General features: G+C 35.0%; 1 protein-coding gene across 3 annotated transcripts in view; it reads left to right on the top strand.

Annotated features, from left to right (window-relative positions):
* The window catches only part of LOC148947710 (BMP-binding endothelial regulator protein-like), an 89,614-nt gene extending 69,381 nt beyond the window's left edge, over positions 1-20,233 (top strand). For all 3 annotated transcript variants that reach the window (XM_089095383.1, XM_089095384.1, XM_089095386.1), the window contains 5 exons: positions 1,546-1,742; positions 2,647-2,785; positions 4,072-4,268; positions 8,537-9,069; positions 17,714-20,233. In XM_089095383.1, the coding sequence (XP_088951509.1) occupies positions 1,546-1,742; positions 2,647-2,785; positions 4,072-4,268; positions 8,537-9,069; positions 17,714-17,858 (1,211 nt within the window). In that variant the 3' untranslated portion in view covers positions 17,859-20,233. The remainder of the gene's footprint in view (positions 1-1,545; positions 1,743-2,646; positions 2,786-4,071; positions 4,269-8,536; positions 9,070-17,713) is intronic.
* Positions 20,234-20,804: the final 571 nt, after the last annotated feature.

Raw genomic sequence — 20,804 nt, forward strand, 5'->3', positions numbered from 1 at the left:
TTTTTTTTTTTTTTTTTTTTTTTTTTTTTTTTTTTACTTGCTTCTAGTCTTGATGTTGCTTTCCTTTTTTGATTTAAATACACATAACTGAAAATTTGAAAAAAAAAATATTGAGAAATAAAGACAACCGACCCGTTTTATGGGAAAATGAGTTCCTTCCGAGGCTCGTGAATATGATGATTCTTCGGGTGATTTGGTCACCGTTTGTGATTAGTCATGAATGACAATCAAAATCTCTTCCCAATTTGGTCACTGTTGGTCCTTTTTTTTTCAACCCTAAAAGTCCCTTGACAGGTCGTCAAGTCCCTTTTCTAATGAGCAGGAATCATTCCGAGCCCTGAATATTCTACCAATGTCTCAATAGCCAAAGCGACTTAAAATCAGGTTTACGTGGCCTGCTTCGAAAAACTCTTCCGACGAAAAGCTGAATTTATCGTTTTCGCTTTCCTATAAACTTCGAAAAAAATATGAATACCTATATGCAGAATGATGTAGGTTTAGGAATGGAGTTTAAATGGTACTCTGAAACTGCATTGAAGGATTCTAATTATTAAGATATGCCACTTAAACTATATCTTTGACAGAGAGCTTTTTCATGCCAACTTTTAATTTTTAATTGTACTTTTTAATGGCAACACTGAGAAACGTAGGATGAAACCTAAACCATTTTCAATCTGCACCCTTTTCTGAGGAATGCCAAGCTGAAACTAGTTTTGATGAATTGGTTTTAATGCCTAACTGAGGAATGACTGCTCAAAAGAAAAAGAAACAATTTCTGGAAAATATACTCGGACTATTTTGATGACTCAACTCGAAGGGAAACACTTAGTAACGCCCAAAAATGAATCAAATAATTTCTCAAAAGCTCTACCTGTTTTGTTTTGTTATAAAATAAATATGTTTTTTTCAAAAAACTTCAAAACTTTTCATATTTTTGCCTGATAATAGCGCATAGATTAATCTTGTCCGGACAATAAAAAACTGCTTATACAAACTATTGAAAATCTGAATATAATGAGTAATGTTTCTGAAAAAATTTCTTAGAAAATAAGCTGCAACACAAATTTTTCTAATAATAGCTTGTTTCTTTTTGCCAAACATTACTCAGGAAGTACCCAAATTCCTTTTTTATTATAGTCTTAAAACGGGCAAGTGTGTAGGAATAGCAAACTTTTGGAAACTTAAGAATGTCAAATTTCTAATGGCTAATGTGAATGTCTCTTTCCATCATCCGTATTGGATAAAAGAGCTTTATTAACTTAAAGATCCGTCGGGAAAGATCAAGACAAAACGAAAATACATTATTTAATTATTTTCCTCAAAATCGAGGAGTAAATAAAATAGATAAATAAATTTGCAAAAAATAACTTCAATTACTGAAACAAAGCAACGATATACAATAGACTTAAAGAAATAACTGAATAAAATATGTCAAAAAAAGAAATTCAAATCTCAAGCATTATTTAAGTTCTTGAAAAAAAAGAAAAGGTTATACACAGAAGTTTCACGTTGTATCTCAGTTTTAATTATTTGTTTTTATTGTAGATCAATCAGCCTGCAGTATATTTGGTCAAGGATATATTAAAGGATTTGATGGGCATGTATCTCAATTTAAATCTGGACCATGTAAATATTTACTGGCTGGGGTTTGTGACTCTACCGGGACATTGAACAGAACTCACTTTTCGGTGTCTGTCTCGTTTCGTGGAAAAAAGAGCAAACGGCCATTCTATACTATTGAGGTATTTTGTTTTATTTATTTATTTATTTTATTTTATTTTTTATGACTCAAAAGTTTGGTAAGGACTTCTCTTTCACAAAAGAATTTTTGTGGGAATGTTTAACGCTTGCAAAGGCTAAACTATTCGGGAGTTCAAGAAACTTGTCTTGACCTTAAGGGGGGGGGGTCAGAAATATAGTGGCTTAAACAGCTTAATACAGTACTATAAAAAAAGAATATAGTTCGATAATTCGATCAATAAAAATCCAGCGTTCAGAACATTGAGATTAACAAGAAATCAAGTGACTTGAAATTTATAACTATTTTAGTAACAAATACATAAAATTTAATGCAGTCAGTGTAATACAATCAATGTCATTATTATATTACATGGAAATATTGAGACAGCATGTATTCCTGATTTATTTCGATCGTTTTTAAAATGTTTAAAGAAATTCTTATTTGTACGTAACCTTTAAAGCACTTTTGGTGGCGCCTCTCCGAGATTGAAAGTTAACAGTTAAATAGCAAGGCCTAGTTAAACAATTTAGGTTAGTTAAGAAAACATGCTAAATAACGATTTTTCCCCGCTTTATCCAAAATGTGTCTTTTAACTTCGGCCAAACGTAAAATAAAAAAAAATAAATACAGCTACAATTCTAAAATAAGTTTTTGTAAGAAACTTTGATATAATTCTAGTTAACGCTAGATAGCGTTTGTTTGAATTTTTTTTATCTCAGAGAGGAGGAGCTTAAGTTTATCTCCGTACCCATTGGTTGGTATTGTGATAGGGATAAAAGGCACGGAAGTCACTTAAAAGAGCATTATTTCGCATCTAGAAGTATATTAGCTTTGGGAACAGCATCTCAATCTGCTTTTAGAACACCACAAATGTTAAGTTTTTCATCTAATAAATCCCATTTCAGTTACAAGACACAACAGTAGTATTTGGACGGTACCACAGTGTGCGAGTCAATGGAGTGCCACACAGTCTACCTCATGTGCAACTTGGTGTTTTCTCTCTTGTGAAGGAATCTTTTGGCATGATTCTTCGGACGAATTTCGGTATGTTAAATCACTTTTCTTCGCTTTTCTAATTTTGGTAGTATCTTTACTGGTTAATTTCCATATCGAAACAGTTGTTTTGCTCTCTCTCTCTCTCTCTCTCTCTCTCTCTCTCTCTCTCTCTCTCTCTCTCTCTCTCTCTCTCTCTCTCTCTCTCTCTCTCTCTCTCTCTCTCTCTCTCTTTCTTCCTCTCTTTCTGTCTATCTCTCCTTTCTTTCTCTCTATTTATTTTATTGCTCTCTCATTTGAGAGAATTCGAATTCGCGGAGAGCGTTAGTTTTGGAAAAAAAAAAAGATTCATGTTAGTGACGTCATATTTATGACCATGTTTCAATATAATAAATTAAATCATTCCCCCCCCCCTCCCCCAGGTGTGGCCGTACCGTTTTAAGTATCTCTGACGCTCGCGGCATTACAAAAAGAACGTAGCTAATTATGAGTATATTTACAAAAGGCGTTCTAAGTAGGTTAGTAATGCCTAGAGGACAAGTGAATAACCTAGACCATCAAATTTGACAAAACCAATCCGAGCAGCTAAAGTAAAGGGTATTCAAAAATGCCTGAAGTAATGTAAACACAAATGAAAAACAAAGAAATATACGGTTAGAATATTTGCGACAATGAGTTACAACGAGTCAAAATTGAAAGTGAAGAACAAAGAAACAGTCGATTAGAAGACAAGCGACAGCAGGAATTGAAACGTGTAAAAGCAAAAGTAAAGAACAAAGAAATATGCGGTTACAAGACATACGACAACGAGGAGCAGAATGAATTCAAAGTGAAAACGAACAAAAAAGAAATATGCGGTGAATTTTGAGGTTGCTTCTTACAACGAGAATCAATATATACAAGCCTGTCGCGTGCCGAGTGCCGGGGCATGACCTCGAAATCGGCTACATAGTTGTTGTTTTTTTCTTGTCTTAAACTGGTCACAAGCAATCTAAATAAGCCACAAATTCGAGGAATAATTTGTATTTTCCTAGGGTGGTTGTATGGAACCTATGACGACGCCATGTCATCAAGAAGAAGCTGTGGTTAGAGGGCAAGTGGCAATGAGAATTAATATATTCAATCCTGCCTCGTAACCGAGCAGGGGCCCTACGGCGTAGCCACCGGGCTCCTGGTACTATCTTAATATGTGTTTAAAAATATTCCAAGCTCTGTTTTCTTACTCATGTATAAAAACTAGTACTCAATGTACAAAAAAAAACATTTGTCAATAAGTAGAATCCCGTTTCTTTAATTCCAGTAAAATACATGTTAATATGGAGTCTGATTTTTCATAGGCATTCGTGTCTTTTGGGATGGAGTCAATTTACTTAATATAACCGTGGCCTCAACTCCATATAAATCAGGATGTGGTTTATGTGGGAATATAAACCATAATCCTCGTGACGACACTTTTCTTCCAAGTGGTCAAATGGCCTCAAGTGCCAAGGAGTGGATTGCTAGCTGGAGGACTGGTAGTCTTGCCTCCTGTCGGGTAATATGTCTTCTCTATCTTCTTCTGCTATTTATCATGCGTAAGAGTTTTGTTTAGTTTTTTTTCGTAGAACCACTTGGGCTAACTTTCTACTCACATTTCGTTAATACTCAAAGGTAGTACAAAAAGTAAACGTTCGTTATATTTACTGACGTTGGATTATACAACCTAGATGACTTAAACTGTGAAAGGGTTGAAATTCGTAGAAGAAAAGATATTTTGACACAACTTGCTTTAATATCATTTTTTTTTTTTTAGAGGTCTTTCTATTGAATCTGAAGGACATGAGGGATGTAATTCCCCCTTAATTTATCTTAATTTAAGAAAAACCATCTTTAGATTGTGTGTTAAGAATGTGTATTCAGGGGTTGGTAGCTCTGCTCTCATTGTAAAAGAGTTTGAGTTTCAAGTAGAAGATTAAGCTTATATGTATTACATTACATTGAAGTAGGCTTGGGTAGTCACCCCCAATGTCCAAAGCCCCTGGTTTTTGAAAAGTTAGAAAACTAGTCTTTACGCTTAAATTATTGATATTTGAGACCTTATAGGTGAGATCTGTCTTAAAACTTAAGATATATAAAAATTAAACAAGTCAGTCCTAAATATTTTGAAACAAGTACAAAGAAAACTATAAAATAAAATAAAAAAATCTTGAGCTGTCTTGTAGAATAATCGCTAGTATCATTACTCTCTGATGCAATACCACGTTTGTAGTTTCTTTGCGATCGGCATGGACAGCTGTATAAATAGTTGTATATTCACGCAACATCTCTGAAGCACAAATCGGGCTGCATTTACCAAAGCGGTGGTTCGTAATGAACAATCTTTGCAATAGTAACCGTAACTTGAAAAAGCCGTCGACAACAATACATACCGAACATCAAAATAACTGAGTTCTGATTCCAGATACGTACATTTTTTTATTTCAAATGTAAAAAACTGTTAGCCTAAAAAAAACGGTTTCATTGTAGAAAGGAAGGCAAAACACCGTGAAAAGTTGAAACGATCTTGACGAAAAGCTACACCGTCAAATTCAACGTGTTTAGCAACTCTATAATGGAGGTTTTAGCCCTTATATCTACAGGAATGCGAAAATTAAAACTTTGTATTCTTCTAGAGAAAGGCGGTGACGGGAGCGTGTTTATTTGGGTTTTTTCCAGCAATAATCCTACCGAACCCGTGGTTGCAGAATATTGGGATATGGCTCATTTGAACGGAAATGTTGAGTTCTAGTTTCCTTTTTAAGTAGCAGCATGGATCGTGTTTGAGCTGTTTTTGTTCATTCTTTGCTGTAGGATAGATATTTTCCCTGCAACAACACTAAATATATTCAGCATTTGTATTAACCAATTCTTTGCATGTTTAGAAGGATATTTGTTTCCGTCATGTTTTCCGTTTAAATCCACTTCTTTAAGAAGTATTGATCGCTAATAAAACTAAAAAAAATTTAAATTTGGTGATTTCGGAACAATCTGTTCAATTTTTAGTTAAGGACAAATGACATATTAGGGTTTATGAAGATAGTTGTTGGGAGAGATTGATTTTTACCATTAGTTATAAATATGGTCATTTGCTCGTTTATAATAATACTTATACATTCTAATTTTTGAGCTTATTATATTATATATTATTATTTTATATATTATAAATTAACAATATATATTATATATATATATATATATATATATATATATTATATTATTATATACTCCAGCTTGTTTCAAGGTTTAATTTAAATCTTCGCTTACCTTTGAAATATATCTTTTTGTAAAATTCTTGTTGTTTTTATAACTGATATTGTTATGTGTGAACTGTTTATGCGCAAGTTTATTTTGATTTTATTTTGATTAAGAACTAAAACGTAGGACTGTAATTTAAAATTTTATGTGAAGTCTGAATCTGCAAAAGGAATCTCCAACCCCTTGCAATTGTGTGCAGTCATCTTTTGATTTAGTCTCGTGCCAGAATGTTGAAGAACGTTGAAGAATCAACCAGAACGTTGAATTAATACATTTTTCAGTGAAAAATATACTTTTAAATTTGTGAATAAAATAATTGGTTTATAAAGGTAGGATAAACTAGACAAAAAATAAACGTAATAACTGGACTATGTGTTGAGGGGCCTCTGTTGAGTTAGTGAATCTCAAATAGTATTTATGAAGTATCTATTTATTTTATTATTGTTATTATTGTGCAATAATAGCCTCTGTTTTGTAACCAATACCCTCAGAAAAGCTCAAATACCACCTATGGTAGAAACCAAATTCCATTTTTGAATTTTCGACGTAACACCTATAATTTGGTGTTGTTTTCTTAGACCACACTGCTGCTCTATGACGAACAAATAAAATTTCAAATGGGGATTAATCCATCTAATTAGACATTGAAGAAAACAGGTCCAGGTAATATCTGGATTTTTGTTCTTGTTTTTTTCACTGTGTAAATAAATGGATTTATCCCCATTTGAAAGTTTATTTGTTCCATTTTTGAAATATGCTCTTAGTACTATTTTGATTGTGACAGTCTTACTACGATCCTAACCAGTAGACGTCGGAGACAGATTGTTTTTATCAAAGGGGTCTGGAGATTGTGTAATCTTCACCAAAGAGTCGTACGTATGCAGAAGTGAGGTGAGACGGAGCGTACCTGCTGTTGATCAAAGAGGATCTAATAAGAATCGTATGCACCGTTCACCAAGCATGGTTGAAGACAGATCATATTTAATGCTGACGGAAGGGAGTCGGAGGTGGAACTTATGCAATCATTAATTCCCACATTGGGGTTCTTTGTCAAGTGCTTTATCAAGCTTTTTATTATTATTATTATTATTATTATCGAAGTGCATATTTTCTTTTTATAAATAAAGCTCCTTAACTCCAAGAAGCGTAGACACTGTCGACCGACGTGACTGGACACGGAGTGTACGCACTGTTTACCATCGGGGTCGGGGCCAGAGTGGATGTACTAATGACTAATGGAGGCTGGACACGGAACTAACACACTGTTTACCAAAGAGAATCAATGACTGATTGCAAGCACCGTTGATCAACGAGGGTCGGAGATGAAGTGCGTACATTTTTGAAGAAAGGGAGTCAGAAACGGGGTGCGCACTACCGACTAACGGGGGTTGGATTTAGTGCTTAAAAGGAGTGCAATTTTTCTTAATGGGCGCGAGCCCAAAAACCCTACTAAGGACCCTCCAACGGTACAGATCAATAGTCCTTTCTTGACTGATTTTAGCAAGGTTCGACACGTCCACTATATCTAACGTATAGATTTGATGCGTTTTTATGTTGACTCATTTTGATCCCTTAATGACCGTGAGTTAAAAGAGGTACACAATGCTTATATTCGTGAATTTTGTGGCAGAGGAGTTTGAGAGACACAGGGCCATGGGGCCTCACTTTCAGTCTTTCAATCAAAGAAATTTGAAGTCATTTTATTGCTTTCATTTCAACAAGATGTAAATGTAACATATTCTCGCGATTTTGTCTTTTCCTGCTCTTATTCTTCGGGCCGCATTTCGCAACTAGGGTAACATTTTTTTTTATTTTTTTTACCTTTGACTATTCTAATTGCAATTGCTTTTCTGAAATCTTTTTCCGATACTGCGTTGGACTGCAGAAGTGCCTGGGGCTATTCGGTGTGTTGAAGGGGCATCAGTTTGCCCTACAACCGCTTCTGGCTCTTAAAAAGTGCAGTTGATCATATAAATTGCTATTGAGTAAGTTTTCCTCAAGTTTCTACGACAATTAATTATATTTGATGAGACCAGGAAAAAAACCAACAATATAATACATTTGAGACGCTTTGCTCTATACAAAGCTAACGCTATTTTGCCTACAATTGTCTGAAAATATTCTCTACCATAACTTAATAAAAGAGTTTTCAGTGTTTTAAAATTATTTAGAAAGTTTTACTAATGCTTCTTCTGAGTTGAACTGAAATTTTTATCAGAATGGTTGTGACGTCCATGGTTTTTGCCAAAGAATTTTTGAATCTTTGCAGACCAAAAAGAATCGAAATATGAACTATTAACTAAAAACTTTGAGCTTACAATGGAAAGAAATTGGAAAAAAAAATTCCGAATTAATCAGGCAAAAGTCATCTTTAGAAAAACTTTCTTAAACAATAAAAAAAATATATATCATTTAAAACAACACAACTCTACCCCTTCCCCTCAAAAAAAGAATATTAAGTTCTAGTGAAACTGTCCTGATTCAAAACCTCGACTTTGCAGTGTTCTAGATGATATTCCCCTTTTTTAGCTGCCAAGTATCAAAGTTGTACCTTCGTTGGCTTCACTTCGATCCAGAAAGAAGTCTAAGCGACCAAAGCGACAAGTAAAGCTCGCTTCATCAGATGAACTTGACTCTGCTGAAAGAACTTTCCATAACCTAACTGCACAGGTGTTTACCACCGAAGACTACGTTAGTAGTTTGAAAGCATTTAGCGAATATTTCAATAATTCCCGTGGTGATGAATGGTATAGATCCAAGCGTAATTCGAAAGTGATAAAACGTAAATCTTCGTTTATTGTTGAGGGAGATTTGAGTGCTGATTTGGCAAAGTTTACAAAGAAAAAGTCTAGTCGTTCCAAAGGTCTAAAGAAACCTCCAGTTCGTAGAATTAATCAGATTGCAAAAGATGTGCAGGAAGGTGTTCAAGGACAGCTGAATCCTCGTCTTCCCCACTGCCAAAGTTGGGGCCATTATTTCAATGTTGTTTCAAGATGTAATGAGATAGGAAGCTATACATATGCTCAGTGCCATAAGAAATTTAAGCCATCCCGTTACCACAAGTAAGTTTGTTTATATACAATAATTATGACAGACTATATAATAATATGTTCATCTGCTATAATAAGAAACACACAAAAAGGGTTTGTCACCGATATTCATTTGTTGAGCAGCGATTATCTGGAGTATTGTATAGGTCCTCTTTTTTGACTTTCGATACAATTTATACCAACTTTTCAAGAAAAGCAAGCTAGATTTGATTTGAATCTTAAGAAAACGATAAAACTTCTCTTTCCAAAGATACCCTCTGTTTTGTGCCAAATTGAGATGCTTTCTCAGAATTAATGCTAGATTAGCTGAATTGTTAACAGCTTTATTTGGGAAAGGTTTTGGACGGTAACATTTGCGATATAGCACATATATCGCAAATACTATTCTCCTACCGCTCTTAATTGCAAAAATTCTTAAGTAGCTTGAAAACCCTGACAAATGTCCTGACAAAGATGGATTGAGTATAAAGGGTTGGAGCTGCTGCGAGGTTGTGAGATGTTTAAGAGTCTGCGCTCTGTCACAAGTTCTTTCCTGCATCCCTATCCCCAAAGGGGGAACCCCGCTTGCGTGGCCACATAGTGGCGTCAGGGCCTACTTTCGTGAGTTTTCCTAATCAGAACCGTGCGTGCAAACGGTGCTGCAGGATGACCTTGAAGAGTGACACCCCTCGAATAAATTACAGCCTAGTAAACGACTGCACTGGCATTGCACTGGATTCTGATTAATGGATAATTCTTTTGGGTTTTGTTTGTGTTGGTGGGCCTTTTTGTGCTGAATAATCTCTTCCTAGCTAAGTTATCTATTGTTTGCTGCCTCCCTATTTTAATATAATATTTGTGGGCATGAATATATAATAAGACAGAGTAATAAGCTTGAGATTGCTTGTTCAGAACCTTGATTCTTGTTAATCAAAGGGCATCGCCAAGTGTAGAAAATCATTTCATAACCAAGAAGGGAGCAGGATTGCACAAACCTCTATTCAACTGGAGGTGTCAGGGACTTCTTGCTGTTCTGTTTTAAGCCGACTAAAGGGGTTTTTGTAGACCGAAAAGATGTATTAGTCCCTGTCCTGCACTGATGGAATCCCATTGCATTTTCTGAGGCCATAACAATTTCGAAGATTTAGATGAAAACTGTGACTTGGAACGTTACAACGTTAAAGAACAACTATCATATTGACATTTTGACTGACGAATTCAGAAGTTTTGAATTAGGCTAATTCAGACGCTAGATGGCTAAGAAGCTAATCTGTCAGGGGTAGGAAACATGGAATTTGGTGTTAAAGTTTCTAGTTACTCAGGCAGGAATGGTGGGGTATATAAGCAAGGAGTAGGGCTTATCATTAATAAGGAAGCCTCTAAGTCTTGCATAAATTGGGAAGGTATTAATAATAGAATTCTAGTTGCTCATTTTGCTACTAAAAAGCGTAAGGTCTCGGTTATAGTAGTATATACCCCCATAGAACCAACTGGCGGAGATAGTAGCAGCACAAAAATGAATTTTAATTACAGTAACAGGAACAAATAGACAGGATTCCATGTAGAAATATGGAATTTTTATTAGGGGATTTTAATGCCTAGGATGGAAGGAATAGAGATAAATGGATTTAAATTTCGTTGGGGAAAATGAAATAGCAAAGGTAATAGACTTCTACAATTTTGTAGGCATTACAATCTACTTATAACTAAAAAAAACTATATGGTTATAAAAGGGCCCGTAAGTTAACATGGTACTCATATCATGGCAAGACGACCAGCCTTATGGATTATGTTATTGGAAATCGAAGACTGGCATCTAGCAGTGTGTAGAGTTAATTTTAAGCTGAAATTAAGAAAGCGTAACTGCCTTCTTGGAAGTTATGACTTCGGTAAGCTCCAGTATGAGAACTTGAGAGGAACAGTTGAATATGAAATTGCAGAGTCTAAAATTTGACAATGTAGAAGACGGATGGAATAATCTTAGAAAAATAGTTTGTGAAGTAATAGAAGGTACTCTAGGGAGGAAAGCTAGTAACGCAGTTAGGAATATTAGTAAAAACGCTTCACGTTTGGTAGGAAAGAGGATGGCTTTTGCAAAAGTAGTATATGAGTAGTAGATCATATGAAATTAAGAGAGATGTAAGGGAAGTAGAGAAATAATTAGAGTATGAACTAAGGAGCTGTGAAGTAAATGCAATGGATAAAATTGCTGAAGATCTGGAAGATACAGCATAATAGTAAAATATCGTATTGCCATGTTAAGAAATTGAGATGGAATAGTCAATCTGGACTTGTCCCAGTTAAAAATAGGAACCAGGCCTCAAATATTGATGAGGGAAAGGTTTAAGACAAATGCATGCAACATCTTGAGAATGTGTTAAAAAGTGACCAAGTTACCAGAAATGATACAGAAAAGAAGGAAAAAGTTTGTGAAACTTAGGATGTAAGTGAAGATTTATTTTCTGAAGAAGAGTTAGAGACAGTACTAAAGAATAAAAAACTAATAAGGCCTCGGTTGCTGATAGTTTCTTAAATGAGTTTTTGAAATATGGGGGTTGTGAAGTTAGAGATAAATTACTGATGATTATTAACATTATTTTTGAAAAGGGGAAAGTTCCTAGGGATTTTAGAAAAACTTTAATTAAACCCTGTTATAAAAAAAGGTGATAAGAGTGAGTGTGGTAATTATAGAAGCATTAGCGTGGTTTCTGTAGGAAACAAATTACTTAGTATGATTATACTGTTTAGACTTAGAGATGGTGTAAACAAAGTTTTAAGAGAAGAACAGCGCGGTTTTAGTAAGGGAGAGGATGGTTGACTAAAATTTTACGTATAGATTAATAATTGGAAGTGCCTGAATGATCAGACCCCTTTAGTCCTCAGTTTTATAGATTGTAACTGGCGTCTGGCTCAGCCGACAGAAGAGCTTTAGTGAAGATCCTACCCTTGTATGGTATACCAGATAAATATATTGAAGTAACCAGTTTTATGTAGTAGAACAATATTGCTTCGGTTGGGGCAGGAAAGTAGGTAAGTAACTGGTTTGGTATTTATTCAGGAGTTAGACAGGGTTGTGTTCTATCCCCATTTATATGGAGCAATTTGATAGACTTTGTCTCAAGGAACACGGCAAAGACTATGGAAGAGGATGGAGCCAAAAGGGAAAGTAAAACTCCTAGACTAAGATTTTGTAGATGATTTATGCGACCTAGATAGAAATGTTAGCAAAATGAATTGTTTTTTGTTTGTTTCGAGAGTTCAGGGCATTTAGAATAGACTACAAACTTAATGCTAAGAATAGTCAGTCGCTTAGACTAGGAATAAACGAAGGTAGCCAAGGCCCAGGGTATTCTTTTCAGAGTTGAAAAAGTTTGGAAGAATTGGAAGATAAGTCTGCGAACCAAGATTAACATATTGGAAGATATAGCGATGACAGCTTTTTTGTCGCCTCACAATAGATCACAGAAGAATCAACATATGTTTTCGTGGTTTTTAAGTACAAGAATACTATATACTGTGAATTAACAGCAAATGTTAACCTGAAAAGTTTTAAAAATAAAATTACCTATTGCAAAAGTATGGCTAGGACAGGCTGATCTAAGAATTCCCAAAAGCAGGTTACCATGGTACAAATACTATAAAATCTATGTTTTCCTGCTCTTTGTAGTACATTTCATGTTATACCAGGAAGTATAAAAAGCTCAATTTTGCACTGTGTTGTAATGTATTTTTTTTGTAACTAGCGTTTCTACCATCAACATCACTAAGAAGGACCATACCCTAATTATTTCGTTTACATAAAATGCACACAAGGTAGTGAGAGTTTTGAGATCCTTAACGACCCCAACCCTTTAGCTTGATTCTCCAAACCCTTCAGGAAATACGCTGTGCAATGTGCATTGTGCTTATTCTCTGGGCATAGAACTCTTCTTATACTACTAAATACTAACTGCAGCATTGAGCCGCTTGAGGTCAACACAGCTGTGGACACTTCTTATCCATCCCAATCTTTTCGAAGCTTTCCTTTTTACCCCCTCTAAAGAAGTTCCAATTTCCTTTAAATCCTTCCTAGAACCTCAGAGTTCGATAAAGACACATATTCTGTCATCAAACCATCTTCTCCTCCCTTTTCTCTCCCTGATTTCTACATGTTTTGATTAACGGCAAAACCGTAGAGATGAGCTAAACGTTCAAGATGTGTTTAGTTGCTATATCTCTAACATTGACAAAACTTACCTCCAGAGCTCCTCCTTCTTCTTTACCTGGTTTTAGGTCTAACCTTGGACCTACTGGTCTTAAATCTATAGCTTTAGAACCTGTCTTAGAATGTAAAATTGTCAGAATTGTCAGTGTTTTGAGAGGTGTTTCATCTTCTGACCCAGACCGTATTCTTACTAAGGTTCTCTAGTTCATTATTCCTGTCAATGTTACTGCCTCTACACATGTTCGTCCTATTATTCTTTTTAAAGGTGGGTCACAGAATGATCTTAAAAGTTTTCCTCCTATAATCTTTTTTAATAGTGTTTATTAAAATTTTTGAAAGGCTATGCATTCTCGACTTCTAGATTTTCTTAAATCTAAACATTTATTTCATGATTTTCAGTTTGGAATTAAGGCAAAGTGATCAACTCAGCATGCATGTTTAACTCTCGTCGGCTATTAACATTTAACTCTTGGTTCTGGTCTGATACCTGCTGCTCTCTTGCTCGATGTACAAAAGCATTCGACTCATTAACCCATAAAGTTCTTCTTCGGAAATTGTTCCATAATACATAGTGTGTATTCTTGGTTTATTTCATATTTATTTGGTTGAGTCAAGTCGGTTGGTCTACTTTTTGTAACCTTTCCGTAATAGAGTCTGGCGTTCCATAATGGCATGTTTTTTTGGCGAATACTGTTTTAAAGTTATGTTAACGACCATGTTAATGCGGTAAAAAATTCAAAACCTACCATTTGCTCTCGTCTTTGTCGACCAGCCTCTACCTCTAATTGGGACAAGAGCTCGTCTTTTCCGGATGTATTTATTGCTTTTGATGATGAAAGTACTCTGGTCACAGCTGGTAGAACTGGGTCTGATATTTGCTCAAAGAAGACAGGCCTATTTAAAAGAGTTATTCTGTGGTTTGGTGTAAATTACCTTGTTTCAGCTGTTGGAAAATCATGCTATCTCATTTTCTTTAGGTTCTTAGGATCCTTTTCTACTGTCTAGTTCAGTCTTAAGCATCTTATTAGCCTATTGTTTGGATGTCAAGCTTTCCCTCTTCACTGAAGCCAATTTCGAAACCTTATGATAAAAGTAAGGTAAAAAAAAAAGGTAAAGAGTACGGCATTGGACTTTACAGTCCCTACCGGTAGTGCTGATCTCCGTTTCTTGGCCCTTCAGCCAGGAAGTGCAATGGGGAGCTGGGGCCTGTGCTTTCACACACCCTTCCTATTTACCTTCCCCAGATTTCTTCAGGTACCCATTCAAAGCTGGGTTGACTCTGGCTGAGCTTGCAGAGTCACGCCACTGACCCCCGTTCCAAACCAAATAATTGGGTACACTTGGATTTGAACTCTCGGACAAAGGATGCTAAGTTATGATAAAGCAAGGAGTATTATTTAAGAAACTGGCCGTTCTTCATTCAAACCCTTGCTTCATTTGAAATGCTGTCTTCTCCCGTGTGCTTTTATTACTTTTCTACAATTGCATGGCCACCTTCTTGCTGCCCTGTGTAATAATATGATTTTTATTTTTGATGAACCATCTTATCATCTTCACACTTCCAGCAATTTAAAGATTCCTCATACTGCATTACTGCGGTCTGACTTTAAACCCCTGGTAGCTTTTGATATGGCCTAGAATGCGCTCCCATAGTCTGCACGAAGTTGCCAATCGTTTGGTATCTTCAAAAAGAATGGCAAAGATTTTCTTGTTAATAATTGATTTTTTTTTTCTATCTCCCCTGGAGTTCATATCTCTAAATTGGGTTTGGCTGTTTATTAGAATTTTATTTTGATTTTAAGCTTATTTCATCTTTTGTTTACTGTTTGTTTGAAATTATGTGCTGCTTCCCTGCCCAGCTTGTGATTTTGGGGAATTTGAGGTGGGAGGTCTTTTCCTATGTGTGTGCGTGTGTGTATTTCTTTTATTTTAGTTTCTTGTGTTGAAATTCTTGAAGGTGTGAAGTTTTTGTGTTGAAAATGTGTTTTGGTGTATTTCTTTTATTATTTTCTCCCCTGTTTCGTCCTGGCCATACAACCTTACGAGGGAGACTATGCTTAAGTGATTTTGTTGTAAATTGACTGTTGAATAGACTGGATTTCAACAAATAAATGTGAATGTGTTTTCTGCTTATCAAAGTGAAGACTGCCATTTCTTTCAAATTGAAGATTGCCATTTCTTTTTTCAAAATATTGAATTTGGTTTCCTTAGATTCAGTGACAAGTGTTACTGGCTCATAAATAGCTTCGTTTTAGCTTCAACCACATCGGTGCGTTTCAATCTCAATCCAATTTGGCTCCTATGTTCAGTTTGAAATTTATTGCCACTAAATCCGCTCTTCTTTCATTCTATTGGTATTTTGGACGCAACATTAAAAATTTAGCTGGGCCCACAAGGTATTCACGTTTTACTGATCACACAGTTTTATTTGTGATGCTCAAAATAAGAAATTCGTTATGGGAGGGAAGACATTATGAGGGGAAATGGGTTCACTATTATAGTACAAAACAGATGAATTTCATAAGAACTATAGAAGGTTGTCTGAATATTTATAAATTATGATCTCTGCCCCCTGAACAAATTGTTAAAGGCCCGTTCATTCCCCAGAATTTAGTTGAGGTCCCTGTTCCACATTGTTCAAATGCTTTCTTTCCCTCCAAGGAAGTAATTATTTGGGTAAGTATGTAAAAAGCGTATGCCATTTAAGGCATCGCTACAAATGCTTTTAAGGCACAGCTGTGCCATTAAGGCACAGCTCCAAAATCACTTTTTGGAGCTGGAAAGGGGGGGGGTCCATTTAAAAAAGAGCCATTAGACTGTACTGAAAATATATTTAATGACAGGGAGAACAATAAGAACTCATGATATTTCAGGAAGCGACTGGTCCCCAACAACTCCCTTAACCTGCGTACCCGCTAAGACCTTGGTTAAAAGTCTTAATTTGTTCTACTGGTAACATCTCTAGAATAAATTTAAATAGACAAATAGGGTGTGCATTAATGCATAACAAGATACAAAATTATTAGGGGGCATCGTCAGCACCATAAGTAGACGTTTGTCTTGAGAGGGAATGCATTTTGTTAGCCGAATTGGTCTCCAAAATAGTACAAAACAGGCGAATTACAAGATGATTATAGCAATTTATCTGAATATTTACAAAAAATCATGGTTATTGTGAGCTGGGGTCACTTCCTCTTCCTTTCCCCTATATACGTATTCCCTGCCACAACCAAAGCCAATAAAATGTAGAGCGGACTAACCAGGATATTGAAAAAATTATATTTTCATGAATAACTGCCAATACCAACTAAAGTAAATGTTTTTTTTTTTATTTAGTTCATAAAAGATAGGGTGTTTGGTAGTGGAGTTAAGACAAGTCTTCATTAAGCTTCATCTGGGAGCACCCCACAAGTGGGAATTCTGAATTATGGGTCACTGAAAAGTTTATTGAGCTCACTGAAAAGGATTTGAAAGATGAGGGAAACTCAGTGAAGCTGTTGACGTTGAATTGACCATTAAATATCTTAGATTAAATAGTTTTATGTGTTCTACCTGTGGAATTCAGATGTATACAATCAAGTTCAACTTGTATACTGAATGCAATTTTTGTAAATAGCCATCTTCAACAAAAAAAAAAGCCAGAGAAGAGTCCTTTGTCCGCGTTCAACAACTACCTTTAAAAGAAAAAATAGTCTGATGATTCTATTTTTCCTGTTCCTACTGTTGGGGTCTGGTTTCACATTCAAGCATCAGATATAGACAGGCTAGGAATACGCTTACTTTTGTTTAATAAGAATTTCAGATAACCATGACATTTTTATAGTAATAAGCTGACATATTGAGCCCTTATTTCTATGGGCTAGAGCTGTATTTTTGCTGTATTTATGTTTTATTAATAAATATTTCCTATTCTTTCATTTTCTGTTTCAAATTACGAAACCAAAATGGTCTTGTATAAAGTAAGCGATACAGTTTTTCTTGTGCCACGAAGAATTTAATACATCTGAGAAAATCCCGCCCAAACATTTTATCTGTAAAATTTGGCCACACAACAAGCGCTCAGGCATGGAGAGGGTTCGATCGCTGACACTGCAGACAACAGTACCAAAAAAGGAGTTGGGTGAAACCCAAAATATTAAGAATGTAATTTTTGCTGCAATAAATGCTATCAATTTCATTGGATTATTTTTTATACTTTCGACTGTTGACAAAAATTTGCTGACACTGGATCTTGCTAACTGGATACAATAAATTTTGAAATTTCTCTTGGCAACCTAAAGTTTTTTATTCCATCTAATCTCTCGTGATTTCATAAGTTAGGCTTGTAATTTAGTGTGTTATCAGAATTCCCTTTTTATATTGTATCCAAAAAATCCGTTATTTCTAAATATCGTCAGTAATTTCATACGTAAACTAAATTATAGATCTTAACGGTGACATATATTAAAAAATTAAATGTTAACTCTGTTGCAGGTTGTGTGTCAAGTCTGCTTGTGATTGCAATGCTGATAGCTGTGAGGTTGTTTCAACATGTAACTCCATAAGGTCATACTCAGCCGAATGCAAGGCGTTAGCACTTGTGAAAACCAATGTGAAAATATTTTGCCAAAGCAATTAGAACCAGTGATTTAGGCTCGAAAATTATTAGAACTTTTTAATTTTTATTCGATTTGCTTATCTCTTTTTTTATTAGTTTTATCTTATGTTTTATATTTTGCTTGTGCTTTTAAAAGATAGAAGGAACTTGCAATATCATGGATTCATGTATAGAACGTTTTATTTACTAATTGTTTATGTGAGAGATGAACATTTGTCTTATCCTGTAGAAGAAAAACCGGTACAGGTGCATTAAACGTACTCCTTTATGTACTGCTAAAGAAGTCAAGTTAATGCTAATGAAATAAAATAAAAAAGGATGAATATATAATAGTTTAGAAACAAATTTGGTCTATGTATTTGCACATTAGGGGGGGGGGGGGGGGTTGGTAAAACGTAGCATATATTAAATACGTAACCTAGCCTATGTATCTCCCCCCCCCTAAACCCTAAAAACAACAGTTTAAATATCGTAAACGTAATGAAAACTACTCTTTGCATTCCAATTCTTAATAGCGGTATCTTGAAATAACCAGTCTGGCGGGTATCTGTCCCGGTATCTGTAGCATCTCCAGTTTGACATTCCATGTACAGTATATAAAAGAGTACGTTTAATGCGCTTGTGTCGGAAAATCATTAGCGCAAGTTTCTATTGTTCAACAATCATCGTTATCGTCATGTGTTTGAATATTATATAAATTTAAGAATTAAAAGTAGCCTACATTACATAGGTTTCCTCTGGAAAGGTAAGGTTTGAGTAGAGTAGAAAAAAAGCACGTTGCAACAAGTTTTTATTCAACCTAATCCTTTTTTTTATCTGTTAGTAAAAGTTGGCCAATTTCCATTACAGTAAAGACTGAGCTATTCTTGTTTGCTTAACGGATAAAATATACATCAATAACTCTTGTTTTGGCTATGATCATTTAATTAACCCTGATTCTTGTATCCAATTTAGGTACGTGTCATGATCAGTGCCATTATCTGGAGGGGGCAGGGGTATTCATATGCCCCGTGGATTGTTTTCCTCTCCCTACATTTTTAAAAACATTTTTGGGGGAGGGGGTAGTTAATTTTCATTGAAAAATACCTTTTTGAGTTGTTCCATTGAGAAGCTGAAAAAAATATCAAATTGATAAATATCCTCCCCAACCCCCACCCCACCCTTTAGGTTTTAAAAAAATAAATTTTGTCTTTCTCTTAATTTTAGTGAACTGGTGCCGCTGGTTGTGTTGTTACGAACCATTTTTAATTGACACATAGCTTTATTTGTTAAAGCAATGAGGTCGATTCAATCAAAGGAAACTGCCGAATTTCTATTGCAGGGAAACTGAATTGTTTTTTGCTCAGCTGGAAAGATGTGTATCCATACACCTCATATTTTGAAATCGTTTTTAATTGAAGCTGACTTTTGTATCTTATTAAGATGCATTTTATGTTGCTAGTATTTGAATTATTCGTAATCGAGGCGTGAATTTTATTATTAAATCTTGGTGTCGATTGGGTCCTTGCCTCCATTCCCAAGCTTAAAGAAGTACTCGCCTCTGTTAAAGAATATTCTGTTTTGATTTGTGCTGAGTTTAATTAAGCTGTTGCCGCAGCCAATTAAGATAAATTCTATTTTTTAGGAATCTCAAGCGAACGTTTGACGTTTTGTTTTCTTTTGTTTTCATGGCCAGAGACTTCATATAACAAAAGCTTATCGCAGTAAAGTATTTTAGTAAATTCGCACTTGAAAAAGGGTCATTGACCAAAACCACGTCGAGTCCCAGAATTTGATACCAAACTAAAATGATAAGTTCAAAGCATCCGCCCATTTGCTTAAAAATCTTGTTTTGCCTCTCATTTTTAATCCAAAATTTAAATATAGTTACCGTTAGAAAAATTTCCGCAAATTTATAACAGTATGATAACCTGTTTTCTCTCTCCCCAGGATGTGTAAAAGCTATAATAAAGTTCCTTCTATAGGTTTCTAGTTTGCTTATTGGAATATGCTTCTCTATGTGATACTTTTGTTGTTTTAGTAATCGTGATTATCAGTGTTTGCTAAAGTTTTTATATTCCTTCTCTAACGTCTCCTTTCATCAACTTAAATTGATTCATTTTTGTGATCCGTCCTGTCAAGCCCTTCTTCATGCAATTCATGAAGAGACAATCGGTATAGACAATTGGCGTAATCCAGGCTTGGCCGCGCACTCTGCTTACACTATGAAGCTTGAAAGCAATACAATTTAAGAAAGTCAGTTCATTTATTTCAAATGTAGATGAGGAGAGCCAAGTTCCACCATTTCTGTCCCCTCTTTCACTAAATATTCCGGCTATCCTTGAATAATAGAGATAAAGGTTCTACTCCATGTTGTCTTAGCTTGAAGGTTTATGTCAATAAATATTATAAAACTATTCTGTTTTGATATTTGCTTTGATAGTAGATCCTCAAATCAAAAAAAAAATTCAGAGTGTGTTGAAATCATTGCTTGAAAACTGTCCGCAAGCCCGATAAATGCATAGCCGAGGTTTAGCTAAGTACTGTAATTGTTTTAATACTATTTTATTACAATAAAGATCTTAATTAACAATTATCGCTGTTAAATTTGTTATTGGCTGATCTGAATTTGTTCAACTAAAAGCCATCAATTGCGTTCTAAAGAAAAGAAATTTGTGCTACTCATTTTTTTTATTTTCATTTTCATTTGTGTTCCCATTTAGTTTTTAATGTATTTCAATCAAGGCATATTTTGAAGGCGTTAGTTTTTCACTACGACTTTTTTTAAATTTGTCTAGTGGTACGTCAATTTGCAATAAATGTCTTTTTACAGTTTAGAAGAGTAAGCACAAAATGAACATTGTCGCTTATGAGCAAGAATTTAAAAAGGATACTGAAAAGCTTATTCCTGGAAATTTCTAATACATTTACTGGAGTAGAACAAGCAAAACTGTTTGGTGTAAAACTTGCAAGTAATTTTAGGTTTTG

The sequence above is a fragment of the Artemia sp. Qi Xiang Cuo genome, chromosome 10 (genome assembly GCF_049724085.1).
Source record: "Artemia sp. Qi Xiang Cuo chromosome 10, ASM4972408v1, whole genome shotgun sequence".
NCBI lineage: Eukaryota > Metazoa > Arthropoda > Branchiopoda > Anostraca > Artemiidae > Artemia > Artemia sp. Qi Xiang Cuo.